The sequence below is a fragment of the Pseudomyrmex gracilis genome, unplaced genomic scaffold (assembly GCF_002006095.1).
Source record: "Pseudomyrmex gracilis isolate BER0280 unplaced genomic scaffold, ASM200609v1 scaffold_254, whole genome shotgun sequence".
NCBI lineage: Eukaryota > Metazoa > Arthropoda > Insecta > Hymenoptera > Formicidae > Pseudomyrmex > Pseudomyrmex gracilis.
The window spans coordinates 146,768-166,800 of record NW_018020838.1 but is presented as its reverse complement, the minus strand read 5'-3'; the positions used below and the strand labels follow the sequence as shown (position 1 = coordinate 166,800).

The 20,033-nt window shown below is 37.9% G+C and overlaps 1 protein-coding gene and 1 long non-coding RNA gene across 4 annotated transcripts in view; one reads left to right on the top strand and one right to left on the bottom strand.

Moving 5' to 3' along the window:
• LOC109859275 overlaps positions 1-1,820 on the top strand; it is a 34,258-nt gene extending 32,438 nt beyond the window's left edge. Inside the window, exon 3 of the long non-coding RNA XR_002250693.1 lies at positions 114-1,820. This is a non-coding gene — a long non-coding RNA (uncharacterized LOC109859275). The remainder of the gene's footprint in view (positions 1-113) is intronic.
• A 2,320-nt stretch (positions 1,821-4,140) lies between these two features.
• LOC109859274 (lachesin-like) overlaps positions 4,141-20,033 on the bottom strand; it is a 106,687-nt gene continuing 90,794 nt past the window's right edge. For all 3 annotated transcript variants that reach the window (XM_020437365.1, XM_020437368.1, XM_020437367.1), the window contains 6 exons: positions 17,968-18,153; positions 17,330-17,525; positions 16,657-16,785; positions 11,090-11,209; positions 10,638-10,808; positions 4,141-5,317 (listed from right to left, as the gene is read on the bottom strand). In XM_020437365.1, the coding sequence (XP_020292954.1) occupies positions 5,070-5,317; positions 10,638-10,808; positions 11,090-11,209; positions 16,657-16,785; positions 17,330-17,525; positions 17,968-18,153 (1,050 nt within the window). In that variant the 3' untranslated portion in view covers positions 4,141-5,069. The remainder of the gene's footprint in view (positions 5,318-10,637; positions 10,809-11,089; positions 11,210-16,656; positions 16,786-17,329; positions 17,526-17,967; positions 18,154-20,033) is intronic.

Genomic DNA, 20,033 nt, shown 5'->3' with positions numbered 1-20,033 from the left:
TCAGCGCGTCCATAAAGTTCGTATCCCACACAATTTCGATCGATATAAGCGCAATCTTTTCTTCTATCACCTCGATAACACTAAAAAGCACTTTTTTTTTTACATTGTTCCAGATACAGCAAAATGGATCGATCCTCAAGTGACATGTGCACAGGAATAAGTCAAAATATCGATATTTAAAATTGCTTGGAAAAATATATCGGATAGATATTCTAGCATTTTTAATTCAATTGAACTGACATCCGATACCTAAACGACTAAGAATAAAAGCGTTAAATATCGATACTTTGGTTTATCCCAAATACGCCGCGCGACGCTCAACCGATAGATTGAAGCGAATTGAATTGAAGGCCCACGAGAACGATCAAAGCGTATGAAGATTTCGATATGTAAGTAAAACATCATGAAATTATGTTTGAATCGTTAAATGATATGTCATTTCGCGACGCAACTCGCAAATTCTTTGATTGCGTTCTTTGCATCACGTTTCTCGCGAACATTTTCAATTATATGGAACATTTCGTACTCTTATATCGTTATTATTATTTTTATTGTATATCTTATTATACATACATTTTTTATCTCACGTGTAAAAGTGCACAGATTATAGCCGATTTCATAAAAAAATGTATAAAACTTTGATTTATTACCGTGAGATATTGAGTAAGTTAACATTTTTCTTATCAAATCTTTTCTTTGATCTGTGTCAAATCAAAATAGTAATCGAAATCTACAATTAGCAACGATGCAATCGAAGTAGTAAATTCGCGCATCATTAATTCCTTGGTTTTATGTTTACAAAGTTTTTACATTACGAATCGTTGTTGAATCAGAAAGCGATGCGTTTGCGAGTTTCTTAACTGTCTGATAATTTATTCAATATTGATATTTTACTCAATATGAATTGTTATACATATAGTTAATTTTTATTTTTATCACTCAACTCTTTATCTCATCTTAAAATCACGAAACAGATAATCGATCCGTGTAAAAGTGTTTAAAAAGCAATGACAACTATAACAATGATAATAAAACGATAATAATCAACAACAATCGATTAACAGAACTCGGTAAGTTCGAGCGTAAAGACTCGCGTTATTCACCGTGAATGACTTGCGAAAGCCGATTCGATTGCGATTTGATTTTTGTTTTCTTTCTCCTTACAACTCTTATCGCGCTTTAAATATATATTTATATATTTATATATATGTATATGTATATATATTTATATATATTATATATATATAACCCTCGTAAAACACACCTACGGTCAACAATTCGATAAACCCTATTCCGTAATTTACACAATCTACACATAGACATTTTGCTCTCATTTTTCTCTTAATAATAATTAAACATCGCGAGATGATTTCTCTCACACTCACATACACAAACACAGGCATGCACACCGATTGTGACTACAACGAGGCCCAATTGCGAATAAATAACGAAACAATCGTGCGAGCCCTGACGGCGATCGACTTTGGCCCGTTACTGGTTTTCTTTTCTTTTTTTTTTTTTTTTTTTTTTCGTTTTGTTTTCATCACTGAAACCGCTGACGGATGCGCACATTATTATTATTCTCACAAAGAGTATAAAATATCTCACACCTCCATACGCGCACGCGCGTTAATCGTTCATTCATAACGCGACTGTGAGATGTGAATGACGTATTAATTGACAACGCCTTCGTTACAACGAGCGATAGCAAAAAGTGTTGTCGTTCTAAAGAGTTCTTTGTCTACTGGAAATACTCATTGTTCCGGATGACTTTTATGTAAAAGAACCTGAGTGCCTTTACGTCAAAAACTGAGAAATAGGATCCTAAAGTTTCTCTCTAAAGAATGTAATCCCTCTCGGAGTGTGCTGTAAGAGCAATTTATGATAAAATTACAAGAGTATTTTAAACTACTTAACAAACCAGTTGCAGGACTTAATATTTAATATTTCTCTTAATAATATATAATCATATTAATTAAAGATGCATATTTATATGTACAGAAAGATGGACAAATATCTTTTTTCTTAATTATACTTTCTTGCTTTTATATATAAACACTTTCATGTCTTTGAAAGAAAAATGTTTGCAGAAAATTTCTATCTCGAAATATGTATATTAAGAGCGACGATAGTTTTGTCGATAGAAAAGCTATCTAAATGAGGAGCATGTTCGAAAAAATTTCTTTCAGAATCAATCTACAACTGTTTCATAAAATAAAATCTGAAAAAAAGTAGCGCATTTATTTGGCACGTTTTTCTCTTTCTAATCACTTATCTCTCATGTTTATTCTCGTCTGTGTGTCTCGTTGTGACTGGGCCAAAGTTACGTATAAAACATCGTTTTTGTCGCGTTTTCGGCGGACCGCAAGTTTTCTAAAAGTTTCCGATATAAATGTATATGAGAATGTCAATAATTATTTGAATTATATGAATTTTAAAATATCTTCAGCAAAACATGTCAACGTGTGTAAAAAAGCGCGCAAAATAAATATTCTATTCTTGAAATCATATAACAATATATAAGAGAATTAACCTCATTTTTCCTCGATAATAATTCTTAATGTTTGCGAGCTCAAATAAAATGTCAACACTATTTACACATAACGTTAATACACAATAATGATAATGTTATTTATTGCTTGTCGTTACGTGTTCTTTTCACTCGTACATTTTCATGGTCAAATATTTTATAATATTTATTATACCTCAATTCGCAAATTCTTGATTTGGCAGTCTGAGACAATATTTATGAAAAAACATTTGGAAGATTCTAGTTTCTATTTTTCGCGCGCACATCACGAAACATGCACCGACTTTTCTCTATCATGAATTTCTATTGTGGTATATGTATAAAAATGAAAAGCTTCAACCAACTTGCCAGGATATTCTGATTCGATATGCATTCAAATGTAATGCGTTATATTCTCAGAGCGGGTTGAACTGAGAGAATAAAGCTGGAGGATCTGTGCACTACATATCGAAGAAATTAGAAATGTGACATAACCGTTTGAGTAATATCGAGATGTCGGAAAGACAGACGTCTCCGTCGTGCAGACCGATTGATAGACATTTAATAACGAAATTGTCGATGAAAATATTTCGTACGATTGCTCAGACACCGAATATGTTAATGAGAAAAAATTTCAATTACCGTTCTGTCATGCGCATTAATATTTCTCCAGGAAAAAGCACATCAAATTTATTTTTACATATTGAATAATATAAATTTATAGTTTACACATATATGTATCGAATATAACATAAAGAATATAACATAAAGAAAAGAGTTATATAAAACAAGTCATATAAAGATCTAACCAATACTTGATACATAACCAAATCTCTTTTTATATTTAAAAAATTAATAATTTTATAATTCAATATTCTGAAGTTGTTGAACTTAAAATTATAAATATTGTAATGTACGTTTGTTGTCGTAGTGAAATTGATCAAAGCACAATGCTCCGTTATTTCTTCTCTTTCTTTCTTTTGTCCAATTTTTGTTTAAAAACTCAAAAAGAATGATTTGAATTTCCAAGACGTGCAAAATTGCATGTGTCTCTCACGCGCGATAGATATCTTTCCTTCTGATCGTATAAAATCGATTGCGAATTAGACATCGATATTGCAGCAGCCCGCTAATGTAAATTCGCTTGGGTGGGAATTCGCGCACGTTAATTAAATACGCGCGATTTCTCGCGCGGCAGTCGAAAGTGTTTTCCTCGCCCGAGACAAACGACGACGTTCGCGTAATTGATTCCGCGTGTAACCGTCACTTCTGCGATCTGACATTTCGAGTGCGAGCTAAAAAAGACCGACGATTTAATAATTACGTCATTGGATGACGGCGAGATTACTAACGAGATATCTCGTTAAGCCGCAGACGGACAATCGCGGTAGCCGCACTACGACACGAGCAAAATTTCACGATCTTCGGTCTGCCGTTAACGTTTCGTCGATATTCGTTAGATTGTTAATTTGCACGGGCATTGAGCGGAAGAGCGACCGTGCTGGATTGATAAAATACGAGCGACTTTTATATAAAAGGAGAATTGTGTCTTTAGATGATAAAATTAGAAATTTAAACTATTTTACTTCAAAATGTTAAATAGAACATAATATTAAATAGAATATAATATTCTATGTATTCTCTTTCTCTCTTTATCGATTTATCTATTTATAACACTTTTCTTTAATTAATAAAAATATCTTCTTTGAATGCATAGAAGTCGTCATATCGTATTATACTTTTAAACTTCTCGTCTCGTGACTGTACGGCAAACTATTTTTATATGACACGCGCTACGTTGTATTACGTCCGACTTAATTTAATATGCTGCTCGTTAACTTCGTGCTTCTCGGGTTTTCATATCTCTGTTAATTTTAGTTATTTTACGCAGACATTATTATCAGGACCTGTTCCCGCATTTCAAAATGCTATTTTATGAAATGCGAATTTACTATGTCATCAAAATGCAGATATTTAATTGCCACATTGAGTAGATGAAGATTTTCGACTATCGCGCTATATTTTAAGCTGGTAGTATACGCGATGTCGCGATTAAAATAAACTTTGGAAGACAACTAAAATTTGAAGATTTTTATATTAAAATTTCAAATATAAATGCGACTAAAAGTATAATCTCAACAATATCGATTTATCTGCTAAATAAATCTATTGCAATTTTACTTCAGTTTCACTTTACGCGTTATTAATTTATGCAAGTAAAATATATTAAATTTCTATGCATGTAACTTTCATTTTGCAAGTCAATCTCTCGAATCTAAATTGAAAGAATTTAATTTTGAATCGCTCTTTCTTAAATCACTGTTTCGATCGTCAGTATCGATATAAAACCTCGATCGCGATGGCAATGACATAAATCGAGTCTGCGATAAATTTTCTTCCACGTGATAACTAGTAAGGTTCGTGTAGACATTTGCTGGCAATTGTGTGGATCGGCCGAGAACGCGACTCGACGCGGGGGACTATTATCTTCCTAAATTAGAGAATCGAGCATGTGTAGTGAACAACGTAGCTCGGATTTAAGGACAGGGTTACGTCTATCTTACGTTGAAGCGAGCAAATGATGCAGCGCGATCAGAACGATGCTAATCGTCACAGGCGACGCGCTCTCTCTGGTTGTGGTCGACGCCGAATTGTCATCCTCATCGAAGATCGGTTCCAGCGTCGATCCGGTTTCCCTTAGAGAGCCCTTCGATACGCCATTCAGTCTGTGCCCGTCGATCGATTCGTTCGTGTCGTCATCCGATCGCCGATCGCCAGATTTTTTCGAGTGCTTGGGCAGCTCCATGTCTGTAACATTGTGTTATTTCTTTTTTGTAACATTTTATATATATATATATACATAAACATTTTACATAAATATATAAGAAAAATATAATATTTTAATTCGCTTTCAATAGGTTTTAAAAGAACAAATTTATAAAAAATTTATTATTATAGCATTAAAATGCATAAGAAGAGTAAAATATTCTACAATTTGCCACAGATTAACAGATTTGCTGAAGAAATACAATGAACAGAGGACTTTTACAGCAAAATATACAGGAAATAGCAGAATTGCCGATTCTTGTGTTACAACGCGCGCGGCGAGCGAGCGCCGAGCTTGCAGTTTCTCTGGCTGTCGAATTCAAAGCACGATCGTTGAAACATTATTTCAACTATGGTCAGCTAGTAGTTGGCGATACGTGTGCGAGTAGATATCATTTTTTTTTTCCGCATGTGCGGAACCCGGATGGAGCGACATCGCGCAATACTTTTACGCCCGACGTCACTCGATACACGCGAGGCGAATAAAAGTGAAGTGAGAATTCTTTTTTTGAGATTCGCGCACGTACGATAGATGCAGTTCGTTGCCCGCAATGGAAAACAAATCGATTTGCTGGTTTTGTCAACGGAAAAATCCTCTTCCTAAGATAACGTGTGTATTTACGAGAAAAAAAAAAAAAAAAAATCAATTTCGTATCTTATTTTCTCAGGAAATGGATTTCAAAAGATGACATTTATTTCAAGATTTACGACACGAATTTCCTGTGAATATAATTTTGTCTTTGACGTATATCGCGCGTATTTTTCAACGGTACTAAATATCCGCGGCACGTTTCATTGAAATTCAACGAGCGAATGATGAGCAAGTCGATACGTGATAGCAGGTAATGCGATGTGGAGTGCGCAACGATATAACGTTATATACAAGAGGAAGGGGGAATTATCTCTCGCATGTTAGGATCAATCATACGTTCCTTCGTTAGGAAGTAACTAAGTTAATTTCACGCTGGTTTGTTACGCCGCAACTCAGACACATTCTCTCACACATTATGATTAAATCTCGTCTATTAAACATTATCCGAGAACTTCTCGATTATATAATTTACTATTTCCACTTCTTTTATGTCACCATTTTTATTAAATAGTTTTTTTGCATACGTAAAAAAGATATTCCGTGATACAGATTTGAGATATTAGATGTGTGATTAATTACTTTATACCTGTTAAGATTTAATTTGTTTATCTCATTATAACACGTTTAATGTTTGCGTGTCGTTATAATGCAATTAGATTCGTTTATGTTCATGTAATATTAGAATGTTTAACTTTTATGCTAATGGTGACTACGATGGAAGCTACTAAATACCAAAATCACAGAGCTAATTGACAAGATTGTGTTTCAATGATATTAAATTAGCTACCTCTTTCTCTCTCTCTCTCTCTCTCTCTCTGTTAAAGCCATTGCTACTTACTCATCAAGCGACGTAATTTCCAATCTGATTTTCCTTTCACTCGGTTAATGCCACTCGTAATATTGCTAATAAATTTAATTCGAACACGAAATTATCTATGCAAAGCTATGTGATACGCGGAAAAGACGTTTATTACGTTTCGGATTCAAAATGTATGAAGATCTTTTATCTCTTTCTCCCTCTGTGTGATACAAATTATAATTTCTATAAAATTACATAATACATTCTCGATGGGAATAAAAATTTATTTTGTAGAAATTGACTCTTGTAACTGTGTCAAACAATTTCTGTAAAAGTAAAATTGGTAAGTTTGCAACATTCCCCCTCCCCACTACGCAGCTGTGCTACGAACGAAGAGACAGGTTGCGGTAGAAGAAGTATAGAGACCGGTGGTTAGAAGAAGTATAAGAAGAAGTAGAAGTGGAAGAGAGAGGGGGTGTGCGGCAGCCCGTCGAAATAGCAGTTTAGCACTGATAACACTTGGCAGACTTTTATCGATCATGTCTGGCAACAGATGGCTCACCCAATTCCGGCCGGCGCGTTTTGTCTGGCCGGCTGATAAACGATAACTAATACGAGACAAGGGGAACACGCGGGGCCGGGTTGACGGGGTGAGCAAGAAGAGAGATAACGGCGGAATGGCGGCTACGTTAGATATTGTTTCACGGTCTTTTAACCGACGACGTGACGCCCCGACGATCGCCGCGATTGTTCTGCGCGCTTTTTTGTGACAACGCGCAACTCCCAGTGTCTTCAGAACAACCACTTTAGAACACACAAGTCATTATGGTGGAAATTGTGTGTGTGTGTGTGTGTGTGTTTACATATATATATTTGTCAAATTTATAAAAAGAAAAAAACGTTTTACAATTTCTTAACAATACGGACGACTCTCATCTTCGATAAATTATAAAATACTACGCGATATCCAAAAACAGTTTCAAATATATAAAAGATTCTTCCTCTGCATACTATTATGGAAAAAAAAATCAAAGCCGCAAATTTATAATTTAAAACGCGCGATCTTTATCCTCGGGAGTTACGCGTCGAATATCGAGTCGCCATTTATCAAAGTAAATCCATAATCCCAACCGCGCGCAATCTGTGACAAGAACATCTCCGGAAAAACGGTGGAAAAGAGGACACGAAAAACCGGCACGGCGCGATTCGCGATAAGGAAGGGGTGGATGGATATTGTTTCGCGGACTTTCTGTCCTCGACATGACGTGCCAACATGCCGTCGTCTCTTCTCACATTCCAGCATGTATGTGTAGTAACATTTTGATTCTCGTCCTCTGCAACGCTCTTAAATCTATCGAATCCGCACCCTCGGAGCGGGCGGTAGACGCGCGCGCGCTCTTTTCACCCTGCTCTTCGCGCCCCGTTTACGCTCGCGGTTTAACGGTTAATCCTTCGAGCTTATCTGATCGCGTGACTTCAGCGAGAAGTTCGAGCATTGCCGGGATAGCATCGTGCGCGTACCTCCGCCCGCTCTTGACACGACAGCACGATAAAATTGCCGTCATTAGGGTTGTGCGCGCGCACGCTCACGAGGAATAGTTAATTCGCGAATATCAGGCCTCGTTTTGTCTCACTCGTTATGTTGTTGTTATATTTGACTTGTATTACAAGTAGAAAAAAAAACAGAAACACAAAATCTAGTAACTCTTAAAGAATTAGTAAAAATAAATAGGTACTAATTGCTGGTTTGTATATATAACAAAGCAGACGAATGCACGTACACGTGAGTAAATAAACTAATTACGCTATATTTTCCGCAAAGAGACAGTTTCGTTGAATTTTTCTTCCGCTGTAAAGCGGAAAATTACGTGATGAAATCCGGTTAATAAACTGTGAAAAAATAAAGACACGTCCGGGAAAAGCAAGCTCAAATTTATGGGCGCATTTACGGCTGATGACACACACTCGCGAGAGAATCGCATCAAGGTGCATCGTTCGGGAAAAATGTGCTCTTTTTTCATTCATCTTTCGGCAGTAAAAGGTGTGTTCGCATGCACGTCGTAAACGGATCGTAACGTTCAATCAGTGTGCGGAAATTACGAGACACCGCTTATGACGACTTATTGTCGTTCGTAGCGTCAGCTGTGCCGTTGCGACGTGTTATACGCGCAATATATTGCTGTATTATTTAGTTGTTTAACCATCCTTTAATTACATGTGTTTATTACGCGTGCTATTAAACATAACAACATAAATACTAATAATATTAAATATGGTAAGAAAAATTATAAAATGTGAAAAATATACGAGTTTGTTTGTTGACGTACTGTGTACAAAGTTCAAACGTGTTAGGAAGATGTTAAAGACGGACAGCCTTCTTGCAAAAAAAAGAACAGGAAGGCTTGTAATCATGTCTTAACCGATATCATAAAAACATTTTAAAGATGACTGACTCAGGTATTTTATAGACTTTTGCGCCGGCAGACGATAGTGGTATTTCGCGGACACACAATGGGAGCGAATTCCATAAATATTATACAGAGAGTACGATATTATCTGTGCGCGCCGTGAAATAACTTACGGTTACGACGTAGACGTGGCTAAGAAACTGCAAAAATTCCGATCTGTATTTTGCGGCGCCAACCAAGATATCTTAAATAGTAAAACTCGACGGAAACCTTAATTTTGCAAATACCGATAATCTTGTAGTGTGACGACCGTGTAATTTTTTTCTTCAAGATAAATACCTGAGACTGCCGCACAACGACGATTTAAAAAGATGAGCTAAAGAGATTACGCGAGAATATATAAAACACTCACGTGTGTCCGGCGCTCTACATTGTTGTTACTTTGTTTTTTTTTTATTGTTTATTTGCTGCGTAATAAATCATACGCGCGTGTGTATGAAAAAAGACTGATAAAATATAAAAATAAACATTGCATACGCGCGCCCACATAGATATTTCATATTTTCGGTGTTTATTTTTATTTTTTCAACAATAAAAAAGTTTGTTTTCAACTAAAACTTTCTAATTTATTTTACATCAGATTTTACACCTGCAATGTGTGCACTCTACTAATAATTGTAAAGTACGCAAGATATAAGTAAAATGAATTGCAGGAAGCACACACATAAAACAGATATATTTAAAATCTCTACGTAAACTTAATCGGGATGTCATTTCCGCAGCGGCATATCGTTATGAAACGGTAAGAAAAATACCAGCGGTGTTATGTAATACGCGAGACGATCGTTGCCGTCGATTGCTCTGCGAGATTGCGACGTATTAAATCGCGCGTGTAATGGAAACGGCGATGTCGCAGTGATACGCCGTACTTTCTTCGCCATTGGAAGTGTGCGCAGCTGCCACCGTCGCTAAAATACACCTTCCGATATTCGCGGCTGTTTCGAGGACTTTAGTAGAAAAGCACACTCTCACTTTTGAAGAGAGACGTTCTACGTTATCTAAAATATTAAAACATAAAACCGCATCTCTCTCTTTCTCTCTTTCTCTCTTTTTTTTCTACGCAAAATTAAATATACTGTTGTGAAAAAAAGATAATTCTGTTTAATTAAAAGTTTTAATTCTGTAATCTCTCTCAAAACTTGTCTCTGGAGAATTACTTGTTTTTTTTTTTTTTTCATTGTTTGAAAATTCACAGTACGTTTATAATAATAATCAGTGAATGAAATTCAGCGCGACCTTCGTTTCCCGTCCTCTATGCTGACTCGCGCTAGTAATTTTTTTACAATATATAATAAATGCATTAACCCTAGACGGAGTTACGACGTCGTTTTACGTCTGACGAAGTTTTTCTCCCCGACTCCGCGAGAAGCTCCACGACCCTCGCTCTGAGAGACTTTACGATCAGTTTTCGCCCTTGTCGACGCATTAACCGCGGAAACTCACCGTAAAGCCGGATGTTTCCCTCGGCGTCGCCGATAGAGTTCTTCGAGATGCATTTGTAGCCGCCCAGGTCATGCTTCTGTAGATTCATGATCACTAGTCGCATCTGCACGCTGTATGCCGACATCTTCATTTCCGACATTGAATATTTACTGTTGGTGATTATCATTTCGTCTGCAAAAATATATTTGCAAAACTTCGTCACAACAGAAATAAACGTATGTGTGCAAGAAAAACATCAAAATATACACAAAAAAGAAAAAACAATAAAAAATTAAATTTAAGTTTGGAAGCTCTTGTTATATTCTCTAGCTTCAAAATTTCAATTTAATTGAGTTTTTTACGTGTATATTTAAATTTTATGATATATGAATTTCTGAATTAACTGAGTAATTATTAATTAAAGTCTTCGGTGTTAATTAGACAACAATTACACGCATAAATTGATTTCTTACCTGATTCTCGAGTCCAATAATTAATAGCCTTGGGTGACGCTTCCACATTACAGAGCAACGTGACGTTGGTTCCGATCGGAGCGCCGACCAGCTGGTTCGGCACCTGGACCATCGGGTGAACTGTAACAATCCGATCATAACGATTCGATCAGTCGCGACACAGATAAATTACGATGAGAATCGCGACGCAATGCCATCACAAACGTCGGAAATTAATTTATCTAATTGAACATTGTTGCCGCTCGTGATTCGACACAAAAGTATATTTTTTCGATTTGTTTTAAAAGCGGATATAAGGATATAATACACATTACATCACTTGAAAACAATTCAATTGCCTTATTTAACTGCGATCTCTTTGTACGAGTGCGTCATTAGCGAGCTGCATGAGCGTCTGTTTTCATGCTAATGAAAAACGCGCTGACAGATTGTCATTTGGCCAGTGAGAAGCGAAAAGGAAGCTACCCCGTATATTCATTTCCGTCTCGCTCTATCTCTCGTCAGCGTCACGCTGCCTTTCGTTTCGAATATCGTAAGCAGCTTTTCGTGAGCTGCTTACGTTTTAACAGGCGACCGCGCCGAGCACTTCTTCTTTCGACCGACTGCGGCCAACGTTCTGTCGTCACAAAGCGCTTACAGTGCGTTTTACACAGCGGCTACTTAGTCCCTCTAACGGGAATCTTCCCCAGGCACAAATCTTCCGCCCGCTGAAACGTCCCTTATATCTTTTTTGCCGTATATATATCGCGCAAGAAACAATTTCTCAGCGCGCATCATGACTATATATGTTACGTAGTCTTCTATCTATGTTGTCATTGATAATAAAGATGACCTAATTATTCATCGCATTATAATGATATGGAAAAGAAAAAATAAAATATGTAACGACTTCTTTATGTAAAAGATTGTATACACATGTATCATTTTGTGTATTAATAGCGCGTTTTAAAATATACATAATGATTTTATAAATATAACATAAAAATCTAAAAAAAATATAAAAATCTAAAAAAAAAACAACAACAGGAAAAACACGCGTGTATTCCTACCATCGACGTGTATGTACGATGGAATATATTTTTATCGTTGGTCGGAACGGGGGTCTGTTTATATCGATAAACTGGCGGCGCGCAAAATGCAGAGCAACGATTTGCATCTCGCGCAATTGCTTGGTGGCAAAATGTTTCGCGTCGAAATGTCGCGGCGGATTTGCGTTTAGCCGAGTTTTGAGCTCGTTCGCAATTAAGAGTAATGTCCCGGCGATCCCCCATTGTTTGTTATCCGAGTGAGCGCGCATCGCCTATCGTCGAGCTAAACGTTACACGAAGAATTCCCTGCGCGAATATTCGTCATTGTATCGAGCCTCGGGTGTACGCGAGAATCCAGGAGCCGCGAGAGTTTTCGAACGCGGATCGAAAATTTCGTAAATCCGCCGGAAAATCACGCGACGGATTTGCGGGACACGTCCGGCGAATCGAAACAATTAAAACTTCCTCTCTCTCTCCTTCTCTCTCTTTTCGGCGGCCAAAAGGGATTCATAAATCAATTCTCGCGCGGTTGTGCTTAGGGGAGAAAGCGTGATTCAATTCGGCGCATAATTGTTCGTCCAGAATTGCCGAGAGTTCGAATTAACGCGCGCCCAAGTGCCCCTATGTTGTTGTTTTGTTTTGATCATTCGTTTCCGCACTTTCTCGCTCGGCAACATTTTGCGACACAATCGCGACATGTGTGTCATGATTGCTAATTATTCGCGATCGTCTCGCAATTATTAATGTCACGATCGTGTCGGGATTTCCATTACGGCGGCACAAGAGTATTTTTTTCATTTAATGTCCCCGAAACAGATTTTCCTTTCTCTCTCCGTGAGAATCGATCGCAACACACATTGAAGAGATTATATATCGGATTTTCATTCGTTCAACGAAAATTACCAGATTTTTATTCCAACGTGTCGATATACACGTTGACTTATAGGTATATCCCACCAACGAAACACTCCGTTATGTTCTTTTTTCTCACATAAAAGTGTCGTCTCTCGATGCCGCCGGAATCTTCGGTGTGCACAAGCGAGCGCATATATTTCCCAAGCGGCGCTCGAGATAAAGAGTCGACCAAAGACTCGCCGAGAAAACGGCCAGTTTATCTCGCGCCATCATCTTAATTTTCTGTTACCACGTACGTAATATCATCGCCTTGGCATTTCGATATCGCCGGCGTAATCTTTATTACTGGCATTACGAAAGTGCCCATCTTAGAAAACGTTATCTTTTAACGACCGCCGCGATACAGGATCGTTAAGGATTATAACGACAAACTGTAAACCTAAATCGCGAGAATACGAACAATCCATTCATACAGAGATAAAGTATTAGTGTGTGTAACGCAGATTGATAATATGTCAATTTAAGATTAATGTGTACGTTCGACTGAAATATTAAATAACATTAATTTCGTCTTCGGCGCGGAGAGGGGGAAAGGGTGGTAATAAATTTATATATATCGGCAAACTGTTGGCGGGATATTTTAAGCGAAGAATATTCTCAAGAATGTGGGGCATTTCTATCGTGTTTACGTATGCAGTAACGTGTGCAAGTTCACGATGCGCTATCACCGATAATATAGCGACGCCAAAATAAGCTCCTCGAACATCAATCAAATAAGTTCGTGGATGCGATATCCGTGCTGCATAATGGATACCGGATCGATCTCGAGCGAAGGACTGAAATAGAGAACCGACCACAAAGCACAATCGAGCGGCGCAAATATGCGCGGCGAAACAGGCCGATTTCTTTCGCCGCCTCTGCTAATTAAGCGATGCGAAACGATCTCAAAGCGCTTAATGCGGTATACGGCGCGAAATTGCATTCGTCGCGCTAATAGTCCGATCTAATGCGCCGTAACAATTTAATGCAGTGTAATAATTTAATGCACCGCGCGCGATTCCCGATATTACATCGATCGAATGTGCCCCCTTGAGATAGATAACGATATAAAACTATATAATCCGAACTTTATTTATTGCAAAAAACAGCGCGTGTCAACTCGTGTTTTATCTTAAACATTTGCGCGCGAGTGTGATTTGCAGATAGTATATCTTAATGATATTAGGTTTACTTAAAAAGAGTCAATATATAAAGGTTATATACAGCGGCTCGACATAAAGTCAACTTAGAAACGTTATAGGAAGGTCTGATATGTGTGTGTGTGTGTGTGTGTGTGTCTATGTGTGTGTTGTGCTTCCGGCTTGCGACGCAAAGAAATATCTATGTGAGACAAGATTTTCTGTCCTTTGGACGCAAAGGACATATACCCAGTACCTGAGTATTCCTGCTGGATGATAAGATAACGTTCAATCCTTTTCTATGGCGTATATTACTCCCGGCGTAATGGGTCTTTGTTAAGAAGCGACGTTAAGACCGTGTCGAGACTCCGTTACGGTATTTCCCGCATTGTGGCGAGACACGGTGGAAAGCGTGTCATGCGCCGTTTTTCAACAGCCTCGTTCTTTCGCGTGTACACAACCATATTTATCTAACGCGTAATTACGCGTCCGAGTTCCGCGGCAAAACTTACAAGCGACGACGGAGAAGCCGCGAGAGATGTAACAGAGAAGTTAAAACGTTGGGACTAAGTTAAAACCGGAACGGACGCGGCCGAGGAGTGGGAATGCTTAAAGTTCCCGAGGAAAGTTCATCTTGTCACATCTTGCGATGATTAGATCAGGGCTCCCGGCTTCCTTTTCCGAGTAGTTAACTAGAAGGAAGTTTCATTCTGTCGTCGCGTGGATGCCGATGACGAGTTGCGCGAGTATAATTTTGCTTGTGGAAGTCCGCAAGTATTAATCGTTCATACAGTTTGCAAAGTTATTATTAACGGATATATATATATATATATACTGCGTATCGTTTAAAGTAGAATAAAAAATTGCGGAGCTTTATTATTAGAAAGTCAATTGGAAAAAGTTTGAATTAATATTATACGAGAAGAACCGCGCTGACGATATCGTGATTATATATATATATATATATATATATATATAGATTATATATTGGATTTATATTGTCAGAAAATGTATGTAATTTTCCGACAAAAGTAACGATCGCAATAAATTGCACGCGAAAACATTCATCGGTGATTCTATGGTCGTGTATACTTCAGGTTTTCAAAGAAACTTTGGCACTTCACACTCTCCCATCACGCGATCGTTCGGAGCAATCGTTCGCCACGAACACTTCCGTATCTCCGAATGAGGCGAATCCGCGCTTCGCAATTCAGAATTATCCGGGACTACTGTAACTGGTCGCGCGCGAATTTTGCGGATACAGCTCTCGTCTACAGCTATATTTCAATGAAACTCGATTATCCCGCACAATCTTATCGCGATGCTTGGGGCAAATGCAAGACTGCGCAGCCGCGAAAGCGTACGTACGTATGTTCAATTTCCGGCAAGGAATTACCTCTCCCCTCACCGGGATCTAAGAAAGACACGCTCGGGTCGGTCGTAACCGCGGCTTAACCCACTATCGTCGCACCACAATGAAGCCACCCCTTTCTCTGCTTCGCCTCTCTTTTAGTATTACACATCCTTTTAACTTTCTTTGGGATTGTAAAGGGACGGCGAGTGAAATCCCCTTTGATGAATGTGTTTCACTTTGAAATCAAATTTTTTACGATAATTATCAATTATTTTATCCGATGTTTTTCTCATCATTAGCTACCGTAAAAAGTGAATTAATTTAACAATGCTCAGTGTGTTTCAAAAAAATAAACTCGTTTACACTTTATGTGTGTTATCATTCCGAGTAATTTTATTATCTTCTACCCCTTCCAATGTTTTATCACTCTTGTCAGGGGTCTCTCACTCCTATTTATCCCCCTTCCACATCACCTTTTCCGTCACGCGGTGTTATTTAAGCAGTATTTTACCTTCGGTCTTTTCCACCCCCTGGCCACGATTTCTTTTCACGAAGGAAAGCCTCTCGGTTTCACAGCTACGGCGAAATTATGCAAGAGAAGGCTACGAGACGGCTATCTCATCGTGGAAGCAACGCCTTTCTTCGTGGTTGCCGCAACATAGCCTTGTATTCCCTTCGAGAGAACGCGCCGCTCGCTTTACACACCTCGAAGTGTGTCTCGCGTGGATAAGGCTACTGTCGATAGTGCGCGGAGTTTACACCTTCTGGACGATTGCTCGAGAAAACGTCCAGGAGATGAAATCGTGCCGTTATACGAGCCAGTAAAAAACGAATCTCGACAACATATTCTCCCGCAAACACGCTCGTCCTACTTTCTCGGTTTACGAGAGCGTTCTCCGCGCGCGATTAATTGTCACTTTATCGACGATCATTTATAATTTCGGAACAGTTTTTTTTGGACAATTTTTGTACGCAAATTTGAAGGTTGTCATAAAAAAAAAACAACTATCTGAAATATATGTTTAAAAAAGTCACAGAAATCGTAATTAGTGTGATTTCAGAGAATGTCTATTTGAAATGTGAAAAATTTCCTTGATGGCGCAAGACTAATTCACCCGAATAGTAGATGAGGATTAGTAGATATGTACTTACAGTGCACGTGCAGCATCATTCGTTTGCTGACTGACGGAGGCACTCCGTTGCTGGCGATGCACAGGTAAACGCCCATCTCGCCCCTCGTTACTTTCGACAAAGTCAGCGTTTCGCCTTCTGCACTGAGCTCTGCAATATGCAAGCGCAAGAAAGTTAGCTCGTTACGTGTTGTAATCAAAGTGTACAACATTAATATCCGATCGGCTTAGCAGCTTAAACTCATAGAGATACGCGTAAATAATGTCTCCCGAAACACGAAATTCACCGTTTAAATCATAATGAAGCTATTTCTGAGACGTGAATTCCTTACAGAGTAAAGCGTGTGCAAATTTGTCTTCTCTAGTTTGACATGAATAAAACATTTTTAAATAATATAAACTTTTAACAAAATATTGAAATATTAAAAACAATAGACGTTATTATTTAGAATATTGTGTTTTTCGAAAATCATCAGATAAAGAGATCTATGATCTGTTCTTTAATCTAGATTAAATTAACGAATGATAATGTGAATAACAGTTACGAATTCTGCAGATCATTTAGAAAGATTAATCTTAATTGTGTCAATATTACACGTTCAGTGTGTTCGGTACTGTATAGTTATATCACTTTTCACATAGAGAAGAGAGGTACGTGCGACTAGTACGAAATAATATTTGGATAAATTTCTTACGTTTTGTCTTGCCACCGGACTGGCCATTTCGCGTGACGATTTCGGCACCGTCTTCTCGTTTCCACACGATTTCGGGTTTGGGATAACCGCGCGCTTTGCACACTAACTTAGCGGAGCCCCCCTCGGGAACCATCAGGTCGTTCGAGGTCTCCTCCGGGATGAAGTCTGGCGGTATTACCACCTCCAAATACGCGCTCTGCAAATGCAAGGGAAATAAATTATAACACGTCTCCGTCTATGCATGTGTGTGTCGGAGAAGTGTGGATGTGTGTGTTTTCACTACTGTGTGAAGAAGCTATACGGAGTGTTGCAAAATATATATAACGAAACCGCCGACCGAATTAAAGCGGAAAACTCCGAGGACGCAATTATAAATTAATCAACTTGGAGTAAATTTTCGCGTTACAGGAATTCTCCATCTGATAAAAGTAATCACATTATTAATATTAATTATTAGTAATGCATAGTGTTTTTTGTATTTGCTTATAAAACTTAATCTTCACAAACAGTTTTCTCAAAAGATTTCTTCGAGCAAAACATACATTTTTCATTAATTCGCGTACGTAAAATAATACAGAGCAAATTTATATGTAAAACAGTTTATATGTAAAACAGTTTGCTATAATGTAATACTGTACCTGACTCTTCATGGGGTCCGTGTTGACCTGGCACATGTAAATCCCGCGATCTTCCCGCCGTGCTCCGCGAATGTTCAACGTCCACGTGTTGTAGTCACTGTGGGTCACCGACAGACGAGCATTGTTCGTGATAACGTGCTCGTGAATCGCAAGAATCGCCTTGGTGTCCGCTTTGATCCACGCCACCTGACCTCACAAACCCATTTCTTAGAGAAAGCGGAATTTTCTCGCGCGATTTTCCGCGGTATTTCTTCTTTCCCAAAGCTTCCCTAATCTACTAGCTATTCTATTAACGAAATCTTTTTCCGCTTTTTTCGTGAACCTAACCGCTGTTTATCTCGTAAAATATCTTGCGAAGTTGAGAGAGAGAGAAAGAAAGAAAGCAACATTTATCATTACATTCAATTCTTTTTTTTTTAACACTTCAATCAACACTTGAAGTACCACTTCGGTAATATATAATTAATTATATTGGTGTATAAATATTTATTTATTATAAAAAGTTTTTTTCTGGACGGTTTAGAATTTGCTTTAGAATTCGTTTTATATCTTTTTTTGAAAAACTCTTAAAGACCAATTTTTATTTTAAACTAAGAAATAAGAGATTCTTGAAATCTAAACTAACATTAAATGGTCAATAAGAACCAACGCTGGATGTTTGTGCAAAACAAATATATAAATGTATACATATATAATGTATATTTTTCAGTGTAAATTATATACATGAATTTTTTGAATTGAAAATTTCAACTTGTAAGTTCATAAGATGCTGAATTTATTGCTTCACATATATGAGAGAGAGAAATACCCGTTTTTCTCCCTATCTAATTTTAAAATATTGCGAAAAAACATTTCGGCCAGTAGTCGAACCTGGAATTCGGCAACCGAGGCACTTATGGTCGAATTGGGAAGACGATCGCAAGGAAAGCGGGAGATTCCAGGTTTGACTTCTGGCCGAGGTGTTTTTTTTCGCAATATTGTAAAATTAGATGGAAGGGGGAGGGGAAACGGTCATTTCTCATATATGTGATGCAAATCTAGCATCATATATGAACTTAAAAATTGAAATTTTAATATATATATATATTTTTTTTTGCACAAACATTTAGCGTTGGCTCTTATTTACCAATTTAATATTAGTTTAATTTTTATTTTCTTTTTCAAAGTAGACATAATTTTTAATTTAACATTTGTTTATAACTCTGTTGTAAATATACACAAATATCAAAAAAGTTAATTGTTAGGCAAAACTTCGCAAAATATACCGAGATGAAGGAAGAGAGTCGAGCTTCCTACCAACCTAAACGCTTTTCCTATCGCTTTTCCAGTTTTTCACAGTACCTCGGTAACTCCTGAAATATTCGGAAGTACAATCTTAAGCTTCCTGTCACGATTCAAGTATGAACTCGATTACGATAACGTCTGCGAGACTTTGCGTAGAAAGAGAGATATGAGACGCGCTTTCTATTCGCGAATGAATGAAATATTCGTATACATTGCTTTGAAGGCGGGCATCAAAAGCCGGTATATTCCGTGAAAGAATCTTCTCTTTATAGCAAAGTCTGCTTCGGCCGCGCATCCCCCTCGACAGGAAAACTGTACACCGTTGCGCGCCGCGACGGTTTGCCGCTGTGTAAATATGAAGAATTCCAGAAACACGATAACCCATAGAACGTAACTTTTAGAAAAATAAAGAAGGCAGTTGCGAAGAGATAACGGTTTAGTGGCAAAGTTCGCTGCTCTTGCAAGATGTAACATTATGTTTACATCAAACTCACGAACGGACTACCATATTTGATAATAAAAGCAAGCGAAAGAACGAAAATAAATGTCAACGAAAAATGTTCACAAGAAAAATATTTCTGTGCCTTTCCTCTCTCATATTGGTATAATTTATATGTCAAGTTCTTCACGCTCTCCGGCTCTTCGTGAATGTTCCGCAAGTTACATTACTTCTCAAGTGACTATCGTGACTGTTCCGCATGTGGGTTACCGCGTTTCCCTTCGCGAACTCTCTCTCTCTCTCTCTCTCTCTCTCTCTCTCTCTCTCTCTCTCTCTCTCTCTC